General features: G+C 40.7%; 1 protein-coding gene across 2 annotated transcripts; it reads left to right on the forward strand.

The window, feature by feature from the left end:
* Positions 1 to 39: 39 nt before the first annotated feature.
* Positions 40 to 10,441, forward strand: oma1 (OMA1 zinc metallopeptidase). 2 transcript variants are annotated; one of them, XM_061737101.1, is made up of 8 exons: positions 40 to 746; positions 2,664 to 2,892; positions 3,103 to 3,276; positions 3,392 to 3,499; positions 4,660 to 4,788; positions 4,967 to 5,041; positions 7,107 to 7,256; positions 9,142 to 10,441. In XM_061737101.1, the coding sequence occupies exons 1-8, from the start codon at positions 391 to 393 to the stop codon at positions 9,478 to 9,480; spliced, it is 1,560 nt and encodes a 519-aa protein (XP_061593085.1). In that variant the 5' UTR covers positions 40 to 390; the 3' UTR covers positions 9,481 to 10,441. The 2 variants fall into 2 exon arrangements, with proteins under 2 accessions (XP_061593085.1, XP_061593086.1); XM_061737102.1 differs by having other exon boundaries at positions 612 to 746; positions 2,819 to 2,892.
* Positions 10,442 to 11,896: the final 1,455 nt, after the last annotated feature.

The raw sequence follows: 11,896 nt of genomic DNA on the forward strand, positions 1-11,896 counted from the left end.
TGCGGGCGGAACCTTCGGAACGGAGAAGGTTTCTCGGGACTTTTGTTCAGGGGCGGAAATGTCAAACAGTTTATTATTTTCTCAGACAAACTTTCACCACCGCGCAGTTGTTTTTAAACTCTAGTCGGTCGGCGTGGCAGGAGAATCAAGTGTTTTCTCTCGACATCTCGTGGTGTCAGCTCCAGTCAGGCGCGGACTAGCACATGCCCTCTGTAACCCTGGTTACCAAGGTTACTCGCGCTGCCATAAACCACTGACTGCTGTCGCTACTCGACATTTAACTAACTCGCTTTCAACAAGATATGTACGACCACATCCTACTACAATAATGTATGTGGGCGCATTAAGACTTTCTGCTTCTTTTCGGTATAAGTGGGGCTGTTCCCTCTCATGAAAATGGCTTTACTGTACGGAAGCCTCTCCAGAAACAGACGCCTCTCTTCTCTCTTCACTCACTTGGCTCGAAACTTTCAGGTGTGTAAAGAAGCTCGTTGCCCTGTCAGGAAGACATGGCCGGGGTCGTTTCACACAATCCTTCCTCGCTTGAGAGGCGGTGCAGCTGGAGCATGTGTTTTACAGCGTGGCAGCGGACGGACAGTGAGTCTCCACCTCCGTCCCTCCAGCCCTGTCCCGGCCCAGTGTGTCCGGCGCCTGCACAGCTCTCCCCCCCTCAGGGCCCTGCCGGCCCCGCTCTTATGGATGGTGCTCAAACCCCTGCAGAAGATTGTAGCTATACTTCTGGGCAGGTAGGAAACACTGCACTTAACATGTTAATATGCCATAGGGAAATGTAATCAGTAGGGTGTTTTCAATAGTTTCATTCATTTAACCCTGTAAGACTAAATTTATCATTTGACACAAGAATTTATAAGATCTCTGCTATGGAGGTGGATTTGGGTCTTAATTATTCAATAAAAAAAAAACATTGCTTCAATCAAAACATATATTTTCAATAAAAAAAAATTTAAATCAAAGAAAAAAAGTGTTTGAATGCAAACAAATATTTTGAGACTCAAAAAAATGTATTTGAACATTGTTTTTCTTTGATTGGAAATGTTTTCTTTGATAGAAGTGAAGTTGTCACTCAAACATGTCTGTCTATGGTCTGACCAATGGGGAAGCATCCGCCCCCTGCGGGATGTTTGTGTCAAAATGATTCAATAAAAAAAAGACTTCAAAACTTTTTTTCACTTCAATAAAAAAAAAAATCACTTCAAATCGAAAAAAATATTTTCAATACAAAAAAAGTGTTCAAATGCAATTTTTTGGGGACTCCAATATTTTTTTTTGCATTCAAACACTTTTTTTCTTTGATTGAAAAAGTTTTTTCTTTTATTGTTTCTTTTATTTTTCATTGAAAATATGTTTTTCTTTTTGAAGCAAATTCTTCTTTGATTAAATGATAAAGACACAAATGTCCTACCCATAATATGGCCCAAACACAGAACAACACTACTTCAATCAAAAAAGTTGCTTCAAACTTAAAAGAAAATATTTCCAATCAAAGAAAAACAGTGTTCAAATGCATTTTTTTGAGTCTCAAATATTTTTTGGCATTCAAACACTTTTTTCTTTGATTGAAATCATTTTTTTTTAAAGAAATGGATTTTTTAAATTGAAAATATATATTTTGATTGAAGCAATCTTTTTTTTGATTGAATAATTAAAACACAAATCTACCTCCATACTCTGCAACGTACATATAACGTGAACTCTATCCCTCATAACCTCCTCCAAATAAAGTAAAATCATACAAAATACTTTTTCAATTCTAACTGGCTGGATCAGCCTTTCATTGTTGTGAGATGCTTTTTTTGATCATTCACACATCAAATATAAAAAATCACATTCCCACTCTGGGTTATTAGACTCTTTTGTCATTTGCTGTTTACAAAACAATGTCTCCACAAACACATGGCACCGCACAAGAGAGCCTGATTGTCAGGTCAAGAGTTAGGACTTTTTGATGACTGTGAATTGCATATTTGGGAGAGAAAACAGGCCCATTGGGAGAGAAGTTAAAGGAGCAATCAATTTTAAATTTAAAAAGACGAGTTGTTCTCAGGTTTCACCAATGGAACAGTGACAATGCAGGCTTGATTAATCTCCCCAGGCCGTTTCGCAAATCATTCACTTGTCAGTTTCACGACCGAACCATCTCACTGCTAAACAGGTAAACAACATACAGCTGACAAAAGATCCTAATGACCCACAGGAGGGATGTGTCTGTCATCTGATGTTCATGTCTCACGAGAGCGTGAGCCCCAGAAACAACTTCTATATCTAAACAGGAAGCGTCAGTGGTGAATATGGGTCTTTGGAGAGAGTTGGTTTAACTCAGCATGTGAGCAATGCTTTTAAATGCTCACATGCAATTTCCTAATCACTGTGTGAATAGTACGTAGCTATGATCTTGCCCCTTTTAAAGTCGAGATGATTGATTTCGGTCTGTAGCCTAACTAAAACTCTAAAGGCTGAGTTTTCCATGCGCTTTCTCCACTAATATCCAATGCTAATTTCAACAAATTGAGAGGAATGCATTTAACTCCTTTCTGTGTTAGTTAGTTTTGGTCAATATGTGATTTTAAATGTACTCTGTGAGACTCTATAAGCTTGAATAGAAAGAAGGGACAATAAATCTGCTGGGGTCCCTTTGTGTACAGAAGCTTAAGGAAGTGGTGGGTGGGTTTACCAGTCAACCGCCGGCAGCTCATACGTGAGTGGGTCCGGAGGCGGCGTTGGCCTCTGGCGGCGGGAGCAGGAGTTGTTATGGTGATGGTAGCCCTTCTCCTCCTAACTCATCTGGATGAATCCCCAGTGACTGGTCGGCTCCGTCTTCTGGTGTTCGGCAGAGACAAGTACTTGGAGCTGGCAACTCTAACTTCAGAAGCGGTAAGAGGACGTGTTGTACAGGATGGTTATATTGAAATAATTACAATTATCAATGTTACATATATCCTTGCATATTTGCTTTGTAGAGTCATTGATGAAAAAACTGAAATATATGTACGGTTATTGACATTAATGGAGACCGAGAACATGTAACATGATGAGAGGCAAATGAAATTCTTCTTTACTTACTTGTTTTCTTTGTGTTTTTAGTACATGGAGGAGTTTGGAGAGCATCTGCTTCCAGAATCTGACCCTCTTCACCAGATGGTGAAGCAGCTGGTGCAGCTCCTAGCACAAAGAAACAAGGACATCCCTGAGGTGGCTGAAATCACCTGGACTGTCCATATAGTGAACAAACCCACGATCAACGCCTTTGTCCTGCCCGTAAGTACAAGGAAGACTGATGAAAAACTTTTCTTTGCCCTTTTATTTGACTTGTTTTTCAGTACAATATTAGCAAAAAAGATATGCCTTAAACAAATGTCATGTTTTTGTGCAGGATGGGAAAGTGTTCATGTTCACGGGGATGTTGGAGGCTGTGGCAGATATTGACCAGCTCATCATTGTCCTGGGACATGAAATGGCACATGCTATACTGGAGCACTCTGTAAGCAAAGAGCCCTCTGTAGTTTGTGGTTGCTTTTGTGGCATTGATTGGTTTCGAATAAGATCACCTGTCATAATATTTACTGAAACTAAGATTTGGAGGCAGTTTATTTTCTTAATTTCCCAAGGGTGACATTGTATCCTATTACATGTCTATATATATGTGTATATATATGTGTGTGTGTGTATCTTTATTTATAAGATAATAGTTTTTACATAGTTATGAATACTTGTTGCATTTCTTTCAGTGTATGCCCTAAATAGTATAAAATAGAACTTTAAATGACAGACAAAGTGCAGTTTAATGCTCACAAAAATAAAGGAACCAATTTTAGTTCCTGAGATGGATTTGCTGCAGCATGCAAAGTGCTCTGCTAACATGTGAGAGCCTTAGCAGACCTGACTGTGCACACAAATGAGTCATGGAAACCGCCTAAAGTGCAAATGATGTTCAAGAACGAACTTGAATCATTCAGAGGCCCCCGGTGCACTCATATGAAATTCCTCCTGGAAATCTTCCAGGTCTCTCCTACACAAGTTTGTAGAATATGCAGGTGGATATTCTGTACCTGCATTGTAAACGCTGCTATGTACTTAAAGTTCCCGTCTGTTCATCACCTCCCACTCTGTCTCAGGGCTATAGTATTGTCTGAAGCGGTTGCAGTGCCGTTGCATCAGCTGTTGATTAAAGAGTCACTGACAGTCACCCCTAAATTCTCCCCAATCCTGTCTGTGCTGTGATGACCCAAGTCTTGTTCACTGCTATGCTGTACTAATTATCCACAAATGCCTTTTTCCTCTGGCTATAAAACAATTTTCTCTAGTTAAAAAATTGTATAATGAAGTTATGGGTATTTCAAGTCTTAAACGAATTCTCAGAGGAAATACTGGAATTAGATTTCACTCAGATGAGGGCTGTGAGCATTGATGAGCTCAGTATTATGTTGTAAGTGCGCTGTATTGGATTGACTTTTAAAACCTTTAAATCTGTTAAAGCGAAAGCATCTCCCCAAAATAGATGGGAACAATCAATATCTGTCTTGTTCATCAGATAAAAAACTTTTTAAACTTTGGTTTTCTCTGGTACGTCCGTGCTCATCCATTTCTACCCCTCTCCTTACATGCCCTCCTTTACTTTCTCCATCTCCTCCGACCCCCCAGGCGGAGCAGGCCAGCCTGTCTCATGTTGTGGACCTCTTGTCTCTTATTCTGGTGACAGCCATCTGGGCCATGTGCCCGGGAGACAGCCTGGCAGTGCTGGGATCATGGGCAAAGGACAAACTCACAGAGGTAAGGCATTATTATTCATCTCCTGTAAACACTGTACACGGATACAGGCTGTTACAGCCACAGCAGCTTTCCAAAGCCTCCACAGTTTAAGCTTTATGTAATAAAAGTATGTTGTAATCTTGTAGTTTTTTGTACAAACTTAGACATAAACCATCACTTATTTTCCTCTTTCTTATAGCTGATGTTCAGCCGTCCCTATAGTCGGAAACTGGAGGCTGAGGCAGACCAAGTTGGACTGCAGTTAGCTGCAAAGGTAACATTATCATCAATTTGTCATTAGCTAGAGGCGATCAATGGACTTCAACCAAGTTCTGTTTGCTCAAGAAGAGGACTATTAATGAGGCTGTGGAAAGTCATTTTTCTTTGGCTGCAAAAGTGCTTTTAAAGTTTAATTTTGTTCTTCCCTTTGTTGCTTTTGGCAGGTTTTCAGTGTTAAAATACAGACGTGTACTGTATACATTTGTTATTTTCTTCCATTCAAGAAAGAAAAACCCCTCAGTGGCCCCACACTAAAGCAATGACATAGATTGAAACTGACCAAAGTAACAATAAATAATAATTTAATAAAAACATGAATAATAAATAGAATAATGTAAAATAATTAAAAAAATAAAAAAATAAAACTGGCCTTTGGAATTTAGTTGGGACCCTAAACCTAGTATTTTACTGCACATCCTTTTAAGACAACCACCACAAACTAGTGACTTCTGCAACTCTCAGTGAGATGTTTGCACCTTTAGGCAGCTATTTTGGTCCCACTCCTCATGAGAAAACTGCTCCAGCTGTCTCGGGTTTCAAGGCTTTCTTCTCCAGACTGAACGTTTCAGTTATTTCCATGGATGTTTAATAGGATTTAGATTAGGCCTCATAGAAAAACACTTTAAAAAAGCCGAATGATTTGTTCTTAGTCATTGGGTGGTTTCATCCGTGTATTTTGGGTCATTATCCTTTTGGCGGACCCATGACCTGCGACTGAGAACGAGCTTTCTGACTATGGGCGGCTGATTTTTCTCCAGAATCCTGCAATGATCCTGAGATTTCATTGCAGCCTGCGTCGATTCAAGACACCCTGTCAGACGCAGTCCGAAAACATAACCAAACCTCCTCCATATTTCACAGCAGCTACTATACACATAGAGCTGATGTGACTTGGTAAGAAGCTCCAGTTTCATCTGCCCAAAGGAAATTATCCCAGACGTTGTGTGGCTGGTCAATATTCATTATGACATCTCGATATTTTCTAGCTAAATGGCGATACTCGATATATATCGATATTTTTTCCGTGACATAATTGGGGTTTCCCCCCAAAGCATTATAGCATAGCATCTCTGTTAGCTTCATTTTTTCTGAGGCAAACCCTTAAAAAAACAGTCAGTTTTAATACAAAGCCTCGTGCCAAATGTCACACAGGTACCTTTATTAACAGAGGTCTGCACAATATCAAAATGTATAAAACAAATGAAATAAAAATAAACTGCCTGCATATATAAAAATGCTTCTTGAATAAAATAAAACAAATATCCCTTTCCTGCATAACAATTAAATTAAAATACACTGTGCAATTAATACAATGAAATCTTTTCATTGTATGTAGTACATTTTAAGTCACTATGATGATATGAAAGAACTTTTAAATAAAAAAAAAAAGCTTTGCTTTTAGATTTAGATTTAGATTTATTTATTTGCACAGTTAAAAATTACACAAATAAAAGTAAAAACTTTACAAATTAAAGTGCAGGAAGAGGCGGAAACTCAAAGAGCTTATCAGGTGCCTCCACCTATAGTCAACATAAAATTTAATATCAAAAAAATATACAAATGAGCAATTAGAAATCTATAGGTGATAGAAATAAATGAAAATTACAAAGAATTTACACAAAAGAAAAATGATCGAATATATGAATAACGATAAAGAGTACAATTTAATAATTAAGAAAAAAACTAAAAATAAACGACTAAATAACAAACCAAATGAACACAAACAAAAAATTATTTCAAGGAGATTAAATGTGTAAACGATAAAATGTGTCAGTACACCCATTACTTATGCCAGAGCAGTTACATTTACAAAACAAAAATTAAGTGGTGTTTCAGACATCCTTTAAAACCTTGTACAATTGCTTTTGAAAGGGTTATGATACAGAATCTCCCCAAATATGACGCCTCCTACACCTTGTACTCTGTGTACAGGACACAGGGGGGCACTGTTGTCAAACTAAACTAAGCTGATGCATTTATTCAGGTTTGTCATTTCTGATGCCATGTTATATGTGCAGCTTTGATTCAGTGCCGTGTGTGTGTGTGTCTCTCCTTCCCAGGCATGTGCAGATGTGCGAGTAGGCCCTGTATTCTGGCAACAACTCGAGCTTGTAGATAAACTTTCAGGAGAGCCCACGATGCCCGAATGGTTATCCACGCACCCATCTCACAGGAACAGATCCAGCCAAATGGAGCGTCTCATACCACAGGTACAGGCACAGAGAATGACTATTCCTTCATTTATTTCCCACATTTTAAGTAAATATAATCCTAATTCATTGGTTTGTCTCATGTAACAAACTGAAGTGAAAAGCTCTTTAATGCCCCACACATGTCTCTCGCCTCGAAGAGGCTGTGTAGCTTTAGGAGACGTTGGAAGGAGTCTAAATGCAAGTAATGAAGCGTCTGGAGAGACGTATACACCCACCTGCAGAATCAAAGGGGGGGGGGGGGGAGAAAGGAAGGAGACACTTGGGGCAGGGGAAGAAAAGATGCAGGGTTTTAGGAAGACAGGAAAAACATTTTGCTGCACCAGGGTCTGGATGCCTGCTGGCCTAAATGTCTTGTAGCATCTGAATCTAGGACCTGAAAGGAAACAGCCCTCTCATTAACAGCTCAAACTCACAGGCCCTGCACACTGTGCTGGCACTCTGGCAGGCCGATCAATGACAATCAAGACAATCAATCTGAGGGCTGGAAGGGAATTAAGAGGCAGTTAAGATAGTTGGTTCTATGAAAAATGCCGGTATCTATAATCTGAACAGTTATATGAGTAATATCTGAGTGATTTGCACCATACATATGGACTCCTTGAGTACTACTGTGCTCAGATTGTTGCTACACTGATGCTTTAAGCCAAAAAGTTGAACAGATGGGTAAACGACTAATTGTCTATCAGGTGGCTATGTCGTTAAGTATGTGCATTTTCTGCTCATGTGCTCGTGTATCACTTCTCCCCCCGTGTGGTTGACTGACCTCTAGCAGCAGTGGTTGTCAAGGCCCGGTTGTAGCTGCAGGCGGTGAAGTGATGAAGACTGTTAGTTGGGGATTAATCAGCACATTTGCGCGTGTGTGTGTGTGTGTGTGTGTGTGTGTGTGTGTGTGTGTGTGTGTGTGTGTGTGTGTGTGTGTGTGTGTGTGTGTGTGTGTGTGTGTGTGTGTGTGTGTGTGTGTGTGTGTGTGTGTGTGTGTGTGTGTGTGTGTGTGTGTGTGTGTAGCCAACTTACATCTGTGCTCATTCAAGATTTAATAAAGTTCATTTTGTCTATGAATTACAATTTCCTTTACTAGTTCTTTTTGTCAGACAAACAATTTATGTTTTTTAATTACCTGACATGTTTCGGCGATCCTTTCGCCTTCATCAGAGTCAGTGTGCTCGTTCAGGTGAAAGTGATGGATAATATGACGTTTTTAACCTTGCAAGTGGTGACAGCCTGCAGCAACTTAACCCCACCCTTCTGGGGGCTCTCCACCTCCACAAGTGCGCTCATTATCATCAAGCAAACTCCACAGGTAACATAGGAGGAGGAGCCTTTTAAGTGGACTGTGCCGGCAGTTACGTGCATGAGCGATGAGAGTATTTGACTGCTGAATAGTGATTGTGTTTAGGTTGGTAACATTAGGCTGTTCGGCTGATCCTGTACTTCACTGCAGACAGATGATCACAGTAGCTGTGGGTAGAAAGCAGCCTTGTTGAGCAGAATCAAAAAAGAAGACATGCAAGACTTAATTTAAAGCAGCAGCCACCGTCTGTTTGAATTTGGAATGATTTTGTTGTTATTGCTCGTCCAAACTAGTGCTCTTGGATGAATCTGCAGCAGTTTTTGAGCTTCCCTGGTCCCACTACCAGTGTGACACCAGTATCTTCTGCAAATGATGTCCAACAAAATGGCCTTTGATTATTTCACTCCCTCCATAGTTAACCGTTGCAGACAGGAAATATGTAACTACTTTGTGTTATAACAAATTGCTGGTGACTGCCATGCAAAGGTGCTTGTGAAGGTTGGATCATTTTACGTCTTTTTGTTTAAAGTGACTTGGTGCAGTCCATATTTAGAGTTTATGTGTGTCTGTCTCCTGTGTCTTTTCATACAGGCCCTGGAGTTGAGGGAAAGTTGTTCCTGCCCTGCTCTGCCTCCTACCGACCCTCGAGTTGTTTTCTCAGAAACCGTCCGCGTGATGCTGGAAAAAGTCAAAGACCAGCCAGGAGTAGAGAAAGAAAGAGTGGCCAAGCCCCGACCCTCCGCAGTACCGGTAACATCGCCAGCAGCATTGGTCGCCCAAACTGTACTCCCTTCTATCTCCAATGTCAGTCAGCCCAGCAAAAGAGAGGTCTCTGCTCCAGGGACACCGATAGCAGCTCCTGTCCCTGCTGCAACGGAGAAGGAAGGATCCCAGCATGCCCCGCACAACACCAGGCAACAGGGGCGTTAAATCCCCACAAATCTTCAACAAACGTGACTGACTGTACTGGAATATTTACTACAGCAGAGATCCTTTTTTTTAAATTCCCAATTACATTAAAGTGTAACAGAGGGTATAGCGGGGGACAGACATCTAAAAAAAGGTGGTTGTGATTGCCCGTAACCTCGGAGAAAATAAGGGTAAAAAGTCGGCAAGACCAAACTGAGATAATATTGAGCAAGTAAGGTTTGTATCATTTAATAAAACATCCATACATCATGACAATAATGTTTTCTTGACACGTGCCACTTAATGAGAGTATGCGCTTGTTTGAACATGTGAGAAGCTGCGTCCATTGCATGATAAAGACTTTTGCATTTTTATAGCATCTGCTGCATTCTTATGCAACGCACACTTCGTAGACGTTTGCATTTTTTAGCCTGAAGGACTTAATGGGGTAAATGTATGAAGGCTTGTTTTAAAACACAGCTCTCTGCACAGGAAAGCCAATATCGACTGTCAAGCTTTGAGAAATCTTTCATGGTGGGGTTGGTTTTTTTTTCCTTTTCTTTTCAAATCTTATTTAACAAGGCAAGTGGAGTAAGAACACATTGATATTTACAGAAACAGCCTGGGGGAGCAGTCAGACACTGAAGAGGAGGGAAAAGTTCTGATGCAAATGGAGCGAGAATCTTTTATATGTGTGTGTGTTTGTGTTTGTGTGTGTGTGCGCATGGTGAAATACACAGTAAGATCAAATGCTGCAACTGTGTTTTCATAAGTGATAAATTATTTCATTTGTGTGATGCCGTTAAGGTGCTAAGCTTGAATCGGCTTACAAAACATCAGTTAAGAGGCTTCCGCCTGCTGGGGAAGGTTTTTCTCATCAGCCAGGAAATGTCTTTGTCTGTAATATATTAAGTGATTGCTGTTGTGCACAACAATCCAGTGTCAACCAAGAGAGATATTAAAGTTTTTGTCATTTGGTAATTCTGCAGAAATGTGTTTTTTTTTTGCAGTTTTTATAAATTAAAACATCCATTCATCCATCCATCCATCCATGAACACTGTCCTCCTCGTGTTGGGCCTTGGAGCTGTTCGCGGACTGTAGAAGTGAAACGGAGGATTCCTGTGTGTGCATGGGCAGAACATTCAAACACAGGAAAACCCCTAGCTGAGACGTGCCAGTTAAAACATTTTGGGGAAAAGAAAAATCTTCCTCGCTCTTTTTTTCTTCTGTTATATCCATGAGTTGGCATGAATAAAGGCCTACATTTAGCAGCAATATCTAAAACGAGGACACACACGCTGTAACATGTTAAATCGGTCAGTTTGACGCTGCACAAGAGTCATCAACTGTCTCATCCTCTGACCAGCTAACTAAGCGAAAGATGACTTTCTTGTTTTTAAAAACTACATCATGTGTATTGGTTCGGCAGCAACACTATTGGATATTGATGTTAAGCATCCTTGCTGGCCTCTCACAGATGATCCAAGCCAGTTGCAACCATCACTCAGCCTCGTACAGCTCTTTTGCAATGTCTGCCAACTGTTACAAGTTGTATCTCCTTGAATAGAAGATAAATCATTTCATATATACGTGCATTGAAAAGCCGTGGAATGTGTCCATTTTTACCACGTGCTGCTGGAGACGCGTAAATCAAAACTGAAGAGGGAGCACAGCTCACGTTTATTGTAATGGAGACCTCTCATTTCATGGTCACATTGTTGTGTGCACAGCGAGGCAGCTGGATGCCGCTTCCTCTCCACTCACAGAAAAATTGGAACGTGAGCCGGAGCAGATGACACGCTCACACCCAGAGGTAATTGTAATGAGCCTGATACAATACACACTCTGCACTGAGTAATTGTAGCTTACTGCTTTAGTCTAAACAATACTGCGACAGCGGGCTTAATCAGGGAAAACAAAAAAGACAGAAGCCAGATAGACTGAAAGCACAGGAAAAGGAGAGAGACGGGGGGGCCTTGGGGACTGATGGGAGCAAAGAAGATTTTATTTCAAGTGTGTTCATAGGAAAATCTTTTTAATGTGATTTACATTGAATCCGACGTTTGAATGTTGTATGTAGTGAAGCAAAGGCTGGATGTAAAAGCCCTCATTCATGTAGCGTCTCTGTGTTCACATCCATCGCCTTGAGCGGAAGAGGAAAAATCAAATGTCTTACTTTCTGTCTGCGAATTCACCTCCTGTCTAGGTTTGTTTTGTGTTTGTTTTGTTTCCTTCCACCCACCAGGAAAAGCGAGACAGTTCTGAGACCTCCGACAAACTGCTCAAAGGTATTTTCAGGTACCGAACAGATGAAGAGTTGAAGAAGGGGCAGTAAAGACAGCACTCCCACATACCGGAGGAAGCCGAACGCCTGTTAGTCGGCAAACTCGAGATGCTGTTCCACCAACAAAAACACTCCCAGAGAGAGTCGGAGCG

Source organism: Cololabis saira, chromosome 13 (genome assembly GCF_033807715.1).
Source record: "Cololabis saira isolate AMF1-May2022 chromosome 13, fColSai1.1, whole genome shotgun sequence".
NCBI classification, from domain to species: Eukaryota; Metazoa; Chordata; class Actinopteri; order Beloniformes; family Belonidae; genus Cololabis; species Cololabis saira.